Source organism: Leucoraja erinacea, chromosome 22 (genome assembly GCF_028641065.1).
Source record: "Leucoraja erinacea ecotype New England chromosome 22, Leri_hhj_1, whole genome shotgun sequence".
NCBI classification, from domain to species: domain Eukaryota; kingdom Metazoa; phylum Chordata; class Chondrichthyes; order Rajiformes; family Rajidae; genus Leucoraja; species Leucoraja erinaceus.
Genome location: NC_073398.1, coordinates 28,357,205 through 28,374,093, shown reverse-complemented (window position 1 = coordinate 28,374,093; position 16,889 = coordinate 28,357,205). Strand labels below are relative to the sequence as shown.

Here is a 16,889-nt window from a genome sequence, read left to right as displayed (position 1 = left end):
TAAAGTGCTTCAGTAACCCAGCGGGTCAGACACTATTTCTGGAGAACATGTGAAGCCGACGTCCCGGGTCAGGCACCATCTTCAGCCAAATAGAAGAATTAAATAAATTATCAAACAAGAACATTGGATACTTGTTTTCATTAACTCTGCAAGTGCAGAAAGTTTATGGTACAACTATTTGATTGAAACAGGCCCTTTATCCCACTAACCGCCTATTCAAGCCAGATCAATGTTATTCCACTTCCTCGTCAACTCTCTACACGAAGGGTGATTTGCAAAGGCTAATTAACCTAATTGTTTGTAGTGGACGTTAGTCCGTAGTCTGTCCCCTGTGATGGAGACAGAGAGATCTCTTGTTGAATTTAACTGCAAAGCATAAGTAAATGTCTCCATTTTGAAATGTTTATACTGTACAAAAGGGTTGAGACTTGTAAGGTCTGAATGATTCTACTGCCACCATCCTTTTTTAGGTATAGAGAAAATACTAGATATGCACTGGTGGTTTTGATAAGTTGTTTTCTCAATTACCCCTTTTTTACTCAATATGTCAAGTTCTACTTGAATAATTCTAATCTCTTCTTTAGAGAACATGAATTCGTTTTGGAATATGTTGAGTAGGGGAATTTTCATTTTTTGGTAGAATTCAATTCTAAACCCCATTATACGGCACAGTATATAGGCATCAGATGTTATTTGTTGCCCTTCTATTAGGAAGAATTGTAATTTTCCCCCAATTTGTGAATAGGACACATTTGATATGTTTGTCTCAGAACCAGAACCACCTACCTCAGGATTTGCTGGTGTCACTCTTTGTACCTTGCCCCTTGTGGGAATAACCATGTCCTCCACATCCTGGGATCGTACGCCAATATTATGTATGCGGGTACAAACAACTTGTTCCTTCACCAGTTTCCTGTGGGAGTTACAACGGGACTTTTTCTCCCGTGTAAAAGTTATTTCTTTACAATCGACTTTTTAGTCGGGCGCCCGCTACTCTCAGACACTTTGTCTTATTGAGTGCTTACTGCGGTGCACTTACCATTCTTCCTCCCACCCTTCTCCATACATAAGACTTGCCTGTGTCTCTGCACGCGGTCTCCACGGAGGAAAGCAGCCTGAAATGAAAGTAAAATACTAACATTCAGGTTTTCTTGCACTCACCGCTTGGAGGTCCGTCCTCTTACCGCGGTCGCAGCGCAATGCGTCTGACGAGATGACGCGCGTGCGCCAGGACGGCCTTCTTCAAGTAGTCACTCATGTGACTCCGAAGTAAAATTCAGAAATTTACTGCAGATCAGATGCTGACAAATGTAACCGCTTTTGACTGCAGTACTAATTTTAAAGTGGAATTTGGAGTGGGGTTTGGGGCAGAGTAGGCTGGTGTGACGATTATGCTCAATATGTGAATAGAGTGATCACTGAATGTCAGTAAGCCTTGGCAATCTTTAAAAACATGGCTCAACGTAGAAGTAAAATTTTTAGATGGTGATGCAGTTCAATTTTGTTCTTATATGTAACCCATAAAGTGGGGATCTGCCAGGTCTTGAGTTTGGCTGTGACGAACTGGCTCAGCGAGCTCCCCCTGAATCCATCGGTTCTTGAGTTTGGCCACACAAGAGCTGCAGACTCCTGGGGGCTTAATCTGTGCACGTCCAATTGCCTATCAAAGTCGTTTTGTGGGTGGAGTTGCCCGTTACAAACACAAAGGTCTTTCTGGCTGTGTTGGCCTTTGCTGTGTTCACCTGATATCAGCTGACCTGAAGAGTTTCACATCTGTGATTTACTCCAAGAGTGTGCGTTAGTGGGCAGGGAAATAATCGCAGCAAGTTGGTCCTTGTTAGGATTTATATTTAATTCTAGCTGAAGCACTTAGATACTTGGTTTTAAAGATTCTTAAAAAAAATATTTACACAGTGGCTAAAATAATCATTGTTTTAGGTTACATGCACATGATTGTATGCTTGCACATAATAATACATGACACTGGGACACCACTGATGACAAAACTAGAACTTCCATAAAGGTGAAAGGAGCTCAAAGGCAGCTCATACAAAACAGGCAAAATATTCACCCAAGCACAGCTCAAAGAGGAATGTTGGAAAACCTACAAACATGAATTGCATCTAATCAACAAAGTAAACAGAATTAAGAGAAATACATTGAGAATGATCACATAGGAAGATTTGGATGCAAAGGTTTGATCCAAGGTTTATTCAAGCACGTTTATTTGTATTGAATGGTTTCATTATTTGCAGCTGCCCTCTCCATTAGTCTTCCACTGAAGAACCGGGCTGTACACAGTCTCCTCCTCCTCCTCCTCCTTTCTAGCTCTCCGTGTCATTGCCCATTGCAGTTTGGCATAGCAGATCTCTTCCTCATTGGTTTCATTCTACAAAATAGCAAAACACAGTGCATTAACTTCTAATGGTTTAATGTGCCAACCACTCAGCATGTTCTCAGTCATCTTAGTCTCAGTCATCAACAAAGCATTGAGAAGCGCCAGTGAAGCTGCACTGACTTTCTAATAAATGGTTCACTGATGTCCAGTTTAGGTTTTGCCAGATTTTCACAGCTCCTGTCCTCATCACCTTTCAGAGGTGAGAAGATTGACTTTGCAGATGGCCAGGTACGATATTCTAGATCCTTGGCCAGTCAAAAGTCAATGGGCATCAAGGAGAAAGCACTCCAATATGCAATCATACTTCAAAGAAAGCAAAATGGTACTTTGCTGCTGATCACTTATACCAGTCATCAGATATCTCATCAGGGGTTCCTCCAGGCAATGTGCTATGCCCAACAATCGTTTGCCACTTCAAGCGAAATTAACCATTTGCACTGACCATATCCAACAAGTGTGACAGTAACCACCTACCCTTGACATTTAATGGCATTACCATTGATGAATCACCTAGTTTTGTTTCATTTATTATTGTTACACTATTTACCAAAAAATCCATAGGATCACTCATTTAATTACTGTTTCCTCACCATGTGATACATAGTATCAGGACTAGCCTACTAGTAGCAGGCACGGGTTATTGATTGGGGACAATCAGCCATGATCACAATGAATGGCGGTGCTGGCTCGAAGGGCTGAATGGCCTCCTCCTGCACCGATTTTCTATGTTTCTATGTTTCTATTTCTAATTAGCTGTTTGCTTGATTTTGTAATTGCAATTAAAACTTTGCAGGAGTATCCAAGGTCCACATCAGGCTATTAAACATTGTCATACATACATTCAAACTCACAAGCCTGCTTCTCTTGGTCTGTTTATGTGGAAATCCCAGAGAATTCTGAGAAGGGACAGACAGTCCAACATTTGCGTTGAATAAGTAACCAAAGAAGACTAAATATACATTATCTTTAAAAAAAAATCAAATATTTACCATGTTATTCCATTCAAGGTTCAAAGTTCGATTACTTTGAATTCTTGTTTGCTCTTGCATTCCTTTCCTTTCTATGAGAAATAATAATGAAGTGGAATAATTAGTTTTAAAGTCTGTAGTAAAGTGAACTATATTATAAGTAAGTAAGTAAGTAAGTAAGTAAGTAGGTTTACTGGTCAAGTATTCACACAAGGAATTTACCTTCGTGCTCTGCCCTCAAGTAACAACATGACATACATTGACAGTTACGAACGACTCAAAAAACACTAAACAATAATAATAAAACATTAATGATAAAACACCATTGATCAAGCATGTGAATCAACATAATACTAGATATCTTATGTCATGTTAGGAATATATTATGTAGCTTCAAAAGTAGACATATCTAATAATTTACTTCATATTATTATGTCAATTTTAAAAAGTGGGACAATAGATGCAAACACGGAATTAATGAAGGGAGAATCACTGTACAGAATCAGGATCACACCTAAAACTGGATTGTTTGCTTTTGGGAAAGTTGGCTGTGAAGTCACTTACTGCATGCACATTTTATAAGGAAGAGCACAAGAGGGAAAAGGCAAGCTGTTCCTCCACTTATGGAAAGTAAAATGGAAATCCAGGTACTCCATTTATGATCTGTGGAAAATTGGAATTGTTAAATCACGTTATGCATGGTCGATTTAAACAACTCTCCAGAACGATTTCAAGTTCAATACATTTAATCATTTTATTTATAGAAACTTTTTACAACTATTAATTTCCCTGCACTTTACACTTTCTTTTCTCTTCCAATTAATCATTACCAAAGTATAATTGCAGTATTAATAATAATTTATAGTTTGCGTCGTCTCAAAGCCGTTTTCCTTTTGTATAAATGTACAAAGTTCTGTACAAATATAATTTAAGTTATCAATCAGAATATTTTGGCTTGGCCAGTTAATAATGCCATTTCACCCCATTTGAATTTGATAAAAACTGGAGTTTGATTTCAACTTGTAAAAACCCATTGGGCCTGAAAAGCCAATGAAGATCCTGGGAAAAGTTCTCAAAGAGTGAGGCTTCATTTGTTGTTCAAAATAATGAAAATACAGATTAGATTATTGTTATAGACTCCAGCAGGACACTGAAATTCTTAGTTTGCATGAAGCTCATAGAGTAAACAATAAATACATGAACAATAAATGCAGTGGCAAATGCAAAACATGAGAATGGTGTAAAGATTATAGTACAATCAGAAAATAGTACAAAAAAGTGTAAAAGTGGAAAACCGAGTGAGATAGAGTTAAGAATAAGATTACATGGCAGCACCTCTGGGGAAAGGGGTGTGAAATGAGATGATTAGTTCAGGAGTTGGATAGCAATGGGAAAGTTGTTGTTATTAAGTCCTTATGTCTGAGCTTTCACGGTCCAACTGGCAATGATCAGGATGGCATGTTAATGATTGATCTTTTCTGCTTTATAATATAACATTAACAAGAATGGGTTAGCAGATTACCTCATTCAGCAAAGCAAGGGCGTACAGTTTTGTAAAAAGCAAAGTCCATCTGACAAAGACGTGGATCTGAATGGTTCTCTGAAAGATTGCGGAAATCATCTTTCTGAAAACAGCTCTCCCAAAATATCTCTATCGCTGATGACAAGTTACAGTTTCAGGGTAAGTCTATTTATGGTTGAGGTTGTGCAGCGGAGATGAGCACCACCTACACAAAACCTTCACAGAGGTTCTTAACTCTTCCTCATTTGGCGATTCCATTATCTAGTCCCAGGACTGTTACCAAAGTTGATCGTTGACCTAAGGAAATAGGGCTGGCGAGGGGATGAACCCAACCCTGTCCTCATTAACTGAGCGGCTGTGAAGACGGTCGACAGCTTAATGTTTCTTTGTATCTGTATCAGCAACAACCTAACCTGGTCCTTTGACACTAATGCAGTGATCAGGAAAGCTCATCAATACATTTACTCTCTTATGTGCCTGAGAAGATTCAACATGTCTTTTTCATGAGGATTTTCTTAAACTTCTATAGATGCACTACCGGATGCATTGTGAAGGGTGCATCTCAGAATGGTATGGGATCTGCTCTGTTCTTGACCATCTGAACCTGCAGAGAGTACTGAACACAAAACAGTCCATCACAGGACACAAAATGCTGGAGTACTGTAACTCAGCAGGTCAGGCAGCATCTTTGGAGAAGATGGGTAGGCTCTGTTTCAGATCGGGACCCTTCTTCAGACTCACTCACCCTGACCTGCAATGGTTATTTTGTTTACCTGTATCTCCAGTCCATCACAGGCTTGTCTCTTCCTTCCATACAGTCCACCCTCATGGTGCATTGCATCAGGTAGGCTGGAAGTATTGTCAAGTGTACCTGCTGTCCCGGCCATTCCTTTTTCCCCCTTCTACCTTCTGTGAGAGGATACAGGAGCGTGAAAGCCCAGATGTCCAGAATTAAGAGCCACTTTCCCCATTGCTAACTGACTCCTGAAACAATCATCTCTTTTACACCCCATTTCCAGAGATGCTCTATCTCATTGATTATTCTATTTTTGTATTTTAATATTCTTTTACATTACATGGATTTTGCATGACAATCGTGTACAATTCTGCTGTTTTACTCTCGTCGTCATATTGTTGTATTTATCATTAGTGTATGTTTACTGATACACTGTGAGCTTCATATGAACAATAAACAAGGACCACCCTCTTGGAGATGATAATAAACTAATCTGATCTGAACTTGGGACCAAACATTTGAAGGCTTTTTATTTATAACTTCCACCACATTTAAAAATCAATCCACCTCTCCATTCAAATGTTGTGCTCAGGTTTTCCATTTTCTATAACTATTTTCAATTGTTATGTTCATTTAAGTCCTTTTCTTTCTTGCTGTTAGTTTATGAAATTATTTTATAGTGATATCTTTAATTTTGATTACATAAAGTTATTTGATTTCACTAATTCTTAGTTAATTTATTTTTAAATGCTTTAACATATTTGAATTATTTCATCAGTATATTCACCTTCCAGATCGGGGTTTATGCTTTTCATTTTCTTTAAAAATAACAATGCACAAAGTTATTTGACTGGATTAGACCTGGTCATACATAAACTGAACTAAAAGATCTATTTGCTGACCTTTAGAAATAGCACAACACCAAAAACCACAAAACATGTTTTTTTATGAATAGAGGAAATGGAAATGTGTGTGGAAAATGTTTGCACAATTTTTAGGTCATGTAAAGTGACAAAGTTTTGTAATTCCTCAATTTAGTTTAGAATCAAACCCAGCTTTTGGATCCTTATTCTAATGACATGTTTTACTTTTTAATTAGAAATTATATCTATATATATATGTAATTTCTAATTAAAATTTCTAATAAAAAATTTCTAATAAAAAAGTTTAACGTAATTAGAATAAGTGTATATCTATATATATATATAGATATACACCTCTTCGATGACTCTCAGACTATCCTTGAACGGGTATTGGTGGCTTTACCTTGCACTAAACATTATTCTCTTATCATATATCTATCTATACACTGTAAATGGCTCGAATGTAATAATGTATTGTCTTTCTGCTGACTGAATAGCACGCAACAAATGTTTTTCTGTAAATGTGATAATAAACTAAACAAAAACTAAAATAAATGTCTTGAATTGTAACAAAGGTAAATATCGTGGCTGATTCATACTCAACAATGTCTGGAAAACAACAGCATGATGTACACCAGATCATGTATGGATGGAATGTTTTCCGGGATAATGTTTATATGCCATTAATGGAGTTTAAACTTCAGACTTGAATTAGAATGTTGCCAAGTGAATTAAGCTGAAAGTAGAAAGGAAATTTCCTGAGCTCTCAGAGTGGTGTGTCACATTGCTTCTACTAGAGTCGGGTTGCAGAGTGGCTGAGCAGTTTGCGCGGAGTTTGAGTAACTCACACACACGATGCAAACTGGTCCAATCGTCATGTCAACTGGATCTAAACCACATCTAACAATGGATGACCTGTGGAGGAGAGAACTGTAGATGCTGCTCTTTATGGATGGAGCGAGGGAGTGACTGAGGGTAAGGGAAAGGAGAGGGAGGGATTGGGGAGGGGAGGAGGAGAGGGGAAAGATCCTGGGGAGATGAGGAGGGAGAGTGGGGGGATTGAGGGAGAGGAAAGGGTAGTGAGGGAGAGGGGGAAAGTGGGGGAGGTAAGGAGAGGGGGGGAATAGAGGGAGATGAGGGGGGGGGGAGAGGCAGGGAGTGGGGAATAGAGGCAGACGAGGACAGTGGGGGAGGTCAGGAAGGATAGTGGGGGGAATAGGGGAGGTGAGGAGTGGGGGATAGAGGGATAGGAGGGGGGTAGGGAGGGGAGAGGAGTTGTGGAGGGAGGGAGTGACTGAGGGTAGGGGAAAGTAGATGGAGGGAGAGGTGAGGGAGGGATTGGGGAGGAGAAAGGAAAGAAGAGGGAGGGTGAAGAGGGGGAGGGAGTGCTGGGGGATGAGGGGAAATGAGCCGTGCCTGCGCAGTTGAGGGCTATGCATGAGTGGTGCAATATTGAGTTGGGGGGACAGGTTGCATTGGGGGAACGGGTGAGTGGACTATTGTGTTGGGGAACCGGTTGCATCCGTGTGACAGGGAGCCAACGGGTCCCACTTAATCTAGTTTATCACAAAAATTCTGCTAATATGGTATGATTGAGCCATTTGAGAAGGTTCTGGTAAGTGAGGAGCTACCTATATGGCAGAAATGAAGGGCCTTGTCATCCCCGAATCCATTGGTGGCCATGTGATGCTATGACTGTCTTTTCCATCAGACTGTATATGCCGGCATGATATTCATAATATGCATACTATCCATGTGTTGCGGCATCATATGTTCAGCTTAATGTCCTTGTTTCCACTTGCCAATTTTATGTTTATTGCTGATGCTCAAGCACTGAAACACAGTGCATCACCAAAGAATATAGGTGTTTATACTGCTGCCAGAATACTGGGTATGCTTGTGCATGCACTGGCTATTAAGGGAATAAATTTTATACCAGTTGTGGTACATCCCTGTGTTGATATGTGAATCCTGCAATGCAGCATGGGTGCGTCAATGACATTCAGCAGCATTGAGAAGACAACAACCATTCCAAATGTGTGTGCTCAATCCACTTGCTTGTCTCTAGCAAGAACAAATATGTGATCTGCTGGAAGGCAACGGTGACTTCCCTTCAATAAAAGTGGACGGCAAATCAGGAAATAACATGACTATTTCCAGCTCTGGCCTGAAAGGAACCCAACATGTATAAATTTGTTGGCATGGAGCCCTAAGCAGCCACAGGCAAAGCAGCTCACACAGGGCATCAGATCCTACCTAAACAAAGGACACTCATGGCAGTATTTCGCAGTCACAGTGTTTACATGTAGTTTATCGTAATGAAGGTTTTTGGGTTAAGAATTCTACATCGGATAGAGAGCACTGATAAGCTTTCTCTTAATTCTTCAGCTTGCAGCAGCCGGAATGTTAACCTGTTAATTTCCAGAATTGAATGTTAAACTCCAGAAGTCTGGCGGCTTTGCTTTAAACATTTCTTTCCCCAGTATGCATGGTTCTTCACCAGGAATCTAGCGTGTGAACTCTTATTCTGATTACAATCACATAATTATACATTTTTGTTAATTTCCACAAAGGAGGCACAACATTATTTCTTGATATCATTTTGTTGATATCAGGAAATAAAACTGTGCCTCCTTTGAGGGTGTCATAAATCAGGAAGAGCAGAGATTGTATGTCAAGGAAGTAATTCAAGTGGGAAACAACAATTAGCTAGCCAGAAAAATAAGGTGTGCCTGTTAATAAGGTAATATTATAAAGTGAGTTTGATTTGATTTAAAAAAAGTAAATTTGGCCTTCTTTATTTCTATCACACTTTCTTTATATCTAGTAAAGCATTTATTTTACAACACATTCCAGCAGGGGCTTTGTTGGCCTTCCTGCTGAATTAATTTTATGATACCATCCTACCTTGAGCAACTGTATGAACATCTATGATGATAGTAACATTTAGCTCGGTCTGTGATGCTGGATGTTGAACTACACACATGAATTCAGTGGAGTTGGAGCAATTTTCTGTGGAGATGCTAAACGTTGCATTGTAGTTATAGGTTCCATTGGGATTGGTTGAGTTGCTTGTACTGATGAGCCTGTAGGTGAGACAGGTTGGTTGTATCCAAAATGTAATAATATTTGGATAAAACCCATATGCTAAGCATGTAATGATAATTGATGGTGAAGAAGAAATCTTGTCGTAAGATTCCATGAGCCGAAAAGAAGGACAAGCTGGTAATAAAAAAAAGATAGATTAATAATAATAATAATAACAACTTTATTTGTTAAGCACCTTAAAAACAACCAAAGCTGACCAAAGTGCTGTACAGAAAAAAGAAAACAAGCAAGACATCATAAAACAGGCAGAACAACAGAACATACAACTAACACGAGGCGCATAAATTACATACAAAAATCCAAACAATAAATTAAAAAACATAAAACACGAGTACGAACAACGCAGCAAAACCAAGCAAATAAAGTTAATAAACAATTTAACACCTCACTGGTCTACAAAGGCCATGGAGAACAGATATGTCTTCAGGAGTGACTTAAAAACAGCTAGAGAAGGGGCCTGTTTAACGTGCAGAGGCAATTCATTCCACAATCTCGGAGCCGACACAGCAAAGGCACGGTCCCCTCTGAGCTTCCGCTTAGTCTTTGGCTCAATCAGGAGCAGCTGATCATCTGACCTGAGAGAGCGGGAGGGCGAATAAGGGTGAAGAAGCTCAGATAGGTAGGACGGGGCAAGACCACTTAGGGATTTAAAAGTAAATAAAATAATTTTAAAACGAATCCTATACTGAATAGGCAGCCAGTGGAGAGAGGCCAAAAGGTGTGAAACATGATCATGCTTTCGTTAGATTAGCAATGGTATAATTCTGAAGTGGCATATCATTCTTCAAAGGTATCCAAATTACAAAGGTACTGAGGTTCATATTTAATTACATAAACAGTACTAATTATAAATATACATTTCTTGAAATCAGTTATGATTTTTCTATGCAGAACTGAACACCTGAATATTTTCTGTTTGCTTAATCTACAAATATATATGAAGCTCTATAATTATACAAAATGTTTTGCTCTTATTTCCTCATTCTAAAGCATTCATCCCCATCCCAACCATCCTATTCCCACTATTGTTCCAATCCTGTAAGGACAGACATATAACTAGCCACTTTCACGCATTTCCAACCTAACTCGAATACTATGTAGACACAAAATGTTGGAGTAACTCAGCGGGACAGGCAGCATCTCTGAAGAGAAAGAATGGATGACGTTTCAGGTCGAGACCCTTCTTCAGACATATGTGTATAGTAATGTGCTTCTTTTTTGTTTTACTCATTCACTTATTTTAATTGGCCTTCTCTGACTGTGGGTCTTGATCATGTTGACTATGCTGTTCCACGATCATTCTTGGCCTCTTGCTTTGGTTGTATCAGCCTTTTCAAATTTCCTCTTCCATCGATGTCAATTGAAGTTAACCACTATGTTCTCACACAATACTACAACCAACAACCAAATCCTAAATGCTTCCTCACTCCACATAAGAGTGTCATTTAATACAACAGTCTAGTTATCATTTTCAATCCATTCTAATGGTTAATCAGAGAAGAACTGAATTAAAGTTACTTATTTGTTTATCTTCAAGGTAGATGTGTTTGCTGCAGCCTTCAATAGATGCAAATCTACTTTCATTTTTTCTTGTCATAAATGAGCCAGTTGGATTTTTGTAGATCTTAATCAGGAAAATTGACATTCATAAAGATTCTATTTTCTCTTCTGTTTCTTCAAAGCTGATCCATAAGCAGTAGAGAATTGACCATTAAGCACATACCATAATTGAGACAATAAAGTACCAATTAAATATTGACACAATTTATACATTCGGTAGCAAAATGCAACAAAATCCGATACTTGTCAACCATGATGGTATGTGCAAAATGTACAGCACGAATAAAACATAGCTTTTATACAAAGGACAAAAGGTCTCCGCTGTGCTGTAAATTTAAAGCAAAATATTTTGTTACCATTCTGTTAAAGAACTACAGATGCTGGTTTAAACCGAAGATAAACATAAAAAACTGGAGTAACTCAGCGGGACAGGCAGTTTCTCTATAGAGAAGGAATGTGTGACATTTCGGGTCAAGAAGTAGGGTCTTGTCCCGAAACATCACCCATTCCTTCGCGCCAAAGATGCTGCCTGTCCTGCTGAGTTACTCCAGCTTTTTGTGTCTATTTTGTAACCATGATGTGTTCATTATGTCAATTAAATTCCTGTCTCTAGTATAACAGCATCATAAATTAGGATTCTGGTCTGATTTGGCTATAAGCCTTGACTATGCCCGATTCTACTGTGCTTCCTCTCTTTGCTGATAAATTAACTTGAAATGATCTCACTGTCAATCTAAATCAAGCACAACTACACTGTCCATTTGGCCTCATGTCTAATTCAGACCACTCTACTGCTGTAAGAACAAGCATGACTGATGTTAGTCCTATATTTGTGCCTTTTGATGAAAATTAAGTTAAACTTCCTTTATTTCTCACAACAGTGAAAGCTATGAATAAAATAAAGTCCTTAATAAGATAAATATCATTTGGAAGTATAGATAGTTATCATTGAAATTGATAAATCATGCTACCTTCAATTTTCACACAAACAGACACAAAAAGTAATTTCAAATATTTCCTTGTTCTGACAAAAGGAGAAAGATATGAAATATTTATTCTGTTTCCTTTTCTGCAGGCTCTGCCTGTTCCATTATATCCAGTGTTTCCTGTTTTTATTTGTTATCTCAAAAGCAGGTCCAACCTGCCAAAAATATGTGTCCTAAACCTTCCTATTCCAGACCACTAAGGACAAATTAAGAACTTCAGCCAGCATGCTGATTTAGAGCTAACTCACTGCCGTGCGATGATCATATCTGACACATCTCTCATATAACTGACACAACTGTACAAAGTTAATTGCTGCAAAAGTTTGCATTAATGTTCCAAGTAAAACTGCCAAAACACTTTTTAAAGAATTAAAAAAATAATTACCAGTTACATTCAGTAGGGTGCCATTTCCATTGCCTGTTAAAGTTGGCGGTGGTGCCAACCGAATCACCTCACAGCAGTAGATTCCATTGTCACTGACTTGAACATCGATAATTGTTAAGATGAATGCCTTCAATGTAGAATTATGCCTTACGCAATATCGAGAATGAGAAACCCAAGGTTTATCGGTAGATAGGTTTGCGATTATCGTTGAAGAATATGGGCTATCATTGCATAAAAACCACTTTACTGTAAATCTTGATAGATAATGCATGGAATAGGAACAATGTAATGAGATCGAATGTCCTTTTGCGATGGTAAGGGTATCAGGTTGTTGTAAATCATTATTTGTCTTGTGTACAGCTGAGAAAAAGAGATTCAGAAAATGTAATTAAAATGCCGTATTTCAAAGTTAATCTTCCCCGCGGTAATAATTGTAATAAATGTAACTGTGCTTGTTTGAACCTCCTCTGCGATTGCCATATGAGTGGTCAACACATTACATTTCTTTGTTTGTAGAGAAACTTCATAGCTTAACACTTCATATTAGTACATTTGCAGCTGTATTTGGAGTACAATTTTAACACTGCTCCTGCATGTTTTAAAAATGTAAACAGAGGAATTTTAAACATTCAAATACCATAGAACAGAATTGCTTTCAAGATATATTCTATCTCTGCTGCAAGAACAATACTTCCCAAAATAAATCCATTAGGTACCATGTAACAACACAATAAGGCATGGAATGGAAAATAATGCCAGCTGTAGCCATTTTATGAACTGAGACTATTATGGTATTTTAACAAAATATCACCAGATTGAAACAAATGAACAAAACAAGCAACATAAGAACAATGAGGTATACAAAGGATAAATGCACAAAGGGTCTCAACACCAGGGGATCATAGGCTTACATGGAATACCACATTTCTGAATTACAATGAAAGTTTTGGAAAGTTTAAATTAATGCTCTTTAAGTTTAAAAGCTCAAATGGCTGTGGCATGCTATATCATGAAATTTAAAAGTGTCAATATATATTAGTCATTTCAACTTAGGAAAATAAAAAAACACAATTGTGAATGTTCAAGATGGTTTGAAAATAAAGTAATAGCAAACATTCAGTGTTGCTAACCCATTTCAATTTCATCAAGTAAATTCAACACAAAATGCACTAACAAAAGTAGAATCACATCAATTTTGCTATCATTCACTTTGACTGTTACATTCCATGCAATTGACAACATATAATATGAACTTAATGCCTATCCAAATTTGATAAAATTAAAGAACACAACGTTGGAAGAAATCAGTGGATCAAACAGCATTTGTGAAGGCAAAAAAAATGGTACTTTCACAATATTAAAAAATAACATTTGGACAGGTACGTGAATAGGATAGGTTTAGAAGAATATATGGGCCAAATGCAGGTAGTTGGGACAAATGCAGTCAGCGTGAGCAAATTGGGCCAAAGGGCCTGTTTCCACGCCGTATGACTATGAAAAAGTGTAGGTCAATGTTTTGGTTCGAGCCCCTGATCAGGACTGATTTAGAATTTCATCATGAAATAATGACTTACACTTTTTGCCTTGATCACCAAGTTCTTTCAGTACTCTTTTTTCAATTCTAGGTTCCAACATCAGCAATCTCCATTTGCTTGGTGAAATCAAATTCTGTATAAAGTATTACACTTGGGTCTCATACCTGCAAAAGGTATTAACAGCTGTAGGATAATGTAAAATGATGTCTCCATGTCACCGTAGTCACCAGCTGGACCATGAAACTCTCAGCAACCACAACGCAGCTCAACCTATTATTTCTTGTAAATCATCAGATGATCCGTTTCTTTACATACAAAGATACAATGTTTGAAGGCAGCCGAGTATAATTGTTGCAAGTTTTGTTAGACCACTAATTCCTCTTGGCTTTTATGCAAAGGCATTGGGCACATGTGATTGGTATAATTTTTGTACGTCACGACTCTGATCTTTACCACAAATATAGATTGAGTATGCTAAAGAAACATTTAGTGTGGCTAAACTGGTAACTTTTTAAGCAAAGTTGCATGAAAAATATTTGCATTTTTCAATGCAGCATAATAGAAAATGAAATATTTAAACATACCAATTAATGCGGGGGATTCAGAATTTCACATATACAAGTTTGTGGCTTGATCTTTACATGCAGAATATTTTTTGTTCAGACAAGCTCATACGATTTAAACTGGTGTCATGCCAAATTACTTACTTACTGCCTATTATACCTCCTGGCATGTAGGGCAGCAACAAAGGTCCTCCACTCCTGCCAATTGCTGTTTCCGTAACATTTGTTTTACGAGACAGGGGTGTTAGCCATGTGCTTAACCTCCAACCTGGAGGACCAGTGGATCACTCTTTGTCTCGCCTCTACCCTTCGACCTGTTCAGCATGGGAGACCCTAACAGACGACGACGACAAGGTTGCAAATTGTCCCCCAGAAAAGACAATCAGACTTTGAAAGTTTACATAAGACCAACATAACTTGTACGCCAGTAACTGTTGATTCAATCATGCTTCCATAGAAAAGCTGTGAGGTACAATGGAAGAATTTTGAAGAAAGATCTCACCGGATATTTAGAGTAGCACTTTGCATGAACTTTGCACTGGAGATTTTTCCCCCTTGTTCCTAGTGTTCAGTTTTAATTTAGTTTACAGATACAGTGTGGAAACAGGCCCTTTGACCCACCGAATCCACGCCAGCCAGCAACCACTCGTACACTAGTTTAATCCTTCACACTATGGACAATTTACAGAAACCAATTAAGCTACAAACCTGCACATCTTTAGAATGTGGGAGGAAACCTGCGAAACTTTCATCAAAATTTCAATCAAAGAGAGAACGTACAAACAGTCACAGAGAGAACATACAAACTCTGTAAAGACAGTACCCGAGGTCAGGATCTCTGGCGATTCTTTCGCTGCACCACTGTGCCATCTTCACCTAATGAACCGGTGAACAGTTGTTGTGATAATTCTTTGCGTAAAGTTGGCAGAATTAATTTTGTAATAGAAATCCCATAGTGCTTTCCAAAGGAAAAAGGAGAATTGAAGTATAATCAGGTATGAAATAGCTCAAAAGAATAGTTGAGTGGCTCACCGATTGCACTTTCAAATTACATCATAGAGAGTTTTATCGCATTGATGTGGATGAAAATGCTGGAAGAACTCAGTCAATCAAAACACCATCGTCCTCAGAAGAGTTCCATTTACTGGTTTCTCTTTTCACACTTGTTGCTGGACTTGCAGAGTTTTGTTTTCTGAAGCAGGTCAGTTCAGTCTAATTCCAATGTGATGCTTTATTATCCTTTGCAAAGGATACATATAAAACAAATGCAACTTTTCATATATCTAACTCATGCATTATAACATTCACTTTGTTTGCCCTAAAATGGGAATGAGCTGTTAGCTTCTCCATTGTCTGCTTACAACTCAAATCTAGGTTTCTTTATATATGATTTTTGACCAGTTGTTATTTCCTGCCTCAATGTTGTATTTATATCCTAATTCAAAATTTGAAATGTGTGACCTGATTCATAGACAATGATGAAGCCGCAGGTGGTGGTGAAGCTGATAAGATGTATTTGGAAATCTTAACCTCAAGTGTACGGCCACTGAATATTAGGCAACACCGTATATTTGCCAACACTGCCCGCGAATGAAAATCAATGCACCCGCTGAGTTTCTCCAGCATCTTTGTGCACCTAATGAAAATATATCTCCACTTTAAGAGATGCAGCCTGATATTAGGTAGCAGTAAAATCAGCCCACAAAATGGCAGGCATAAAGCCCTGAATCCCCAGCTTCACCTGAGAAATTTAAATCTGTTTATGTGAGCAATTGAATTTGGCCTTTAAAATCTCAGCTTTATTTATTTTTTGGCAGTTTATTGGCATTAAATGATTGGAAAATCAGGTTTCGTCTTCAAAATTAATTTACCCCTTTAGTAATGCCTGGAAATTTCAATCTTATAGAGATTCTACATGCATCTGTGATGGAACAAGGTACCAAAGTTAACAACCTTTAACTTTGTAGAAAGAGAAGCTGATTGGGGAAAGTTTACATGCGGTTCAGACCTAGCTTTTAAAGTTGTAAAAATGCCAGCATTTTTTAAACAAAACAAAAGCAAAATTATCACTAATTGTGGACAATATGGCCGCCCATTATGTACACTTAATGGGCGGCCACGGTGGTGCAGCGGTAGAGTTGCTGCCTTACAGCGTTTGCAGCCGGAGACCTGGGTTTGATCTTGACTACGGGTGCTATCTGTATGGAGTTTGTACATTCTCCACATGACTACGTAGGTTTTCTCCGAGATCCTTGGTTTCCTCCC

General features: G+C 38.2%; 2 protein-coding genes across 3 annotated transcripts in view; one reads left to right on the top strand and one right to left on the bottom strand.

The window, feature by feature from the left end:
* Positions 1–1,828: 1,828 nt before the first annotated feature.
* LOC129707888 (tyrosine-protein phosphatase non-receptor type substrate 1-like) lies at positions 1,829–15,537 on the bottom strand. Its single transcript, XM_055653312.1, has 6 exons — positions 14,101–15,537; positions 12,527–12,886; positions 9,395–9,709; positions 3,931–4,029; positions 3,388–3,458; positions 1,829–2,389 (listed from the first exon to the last, which is right to left on the bottom strand). The coding sequence occupies exons 1-6, from the start codon at positions 14,159–14,161 to the stop codon at positions 2,246–2,248; spliced, it is 1,050 nt and encodes a 349-aa protein (XP_055509287.1). The 5' UTR covers positions 14,162–15,537; the 3' UTR covers positions 1,829–2,245.
* The window catches only part of LOC129707886 (bile acid-CoA:amino acid N-acyltransferase-like), a 43,759-nt gene continuing 31,725 nt past the window's right edge, over positions 4,856–16,889 (top strand). Inside the window, exon 1 of one of the 2 annotated variants that reach the window (XM_055653310.1) lies at positions 4,856–5,047. In XM_055653310.1, the coding sequence (XP_055509285.1) occupies positions 5,027–5,047 (21 nt within the window). In that variant the 5' untranslated portion in view covers positions 4,856–5,026. The remainder of the gene's footprint in view (positions 5,048–16,889) is intronic. The other variant, XM_055653302.1, reaches the window with a different exon arrangement.

Coding starts and splice junctions, on each gene's coding strand:
- LOC129707888 (XM_055653312.1), bottom strand. CDS start 14,161: ATGTTGGAACCTAGAATTGAAAAAAGAGTACTGAAAGAACTTGGTGAT. Junction 9,710..12,526: donor CACCCTACTGAATGTAACTG/GTAATTATTTTT, acceptor TTTTATTACCAG/CTTGTCCTTCTTTTCGGCTC. Junction 3,459..3,930: donor CCTTATAAAATGTGCATGCA/GTAAGTGACTTC, acceptor TATTTCTCATAG/AAAGGAAAGGAATGCAAGAG.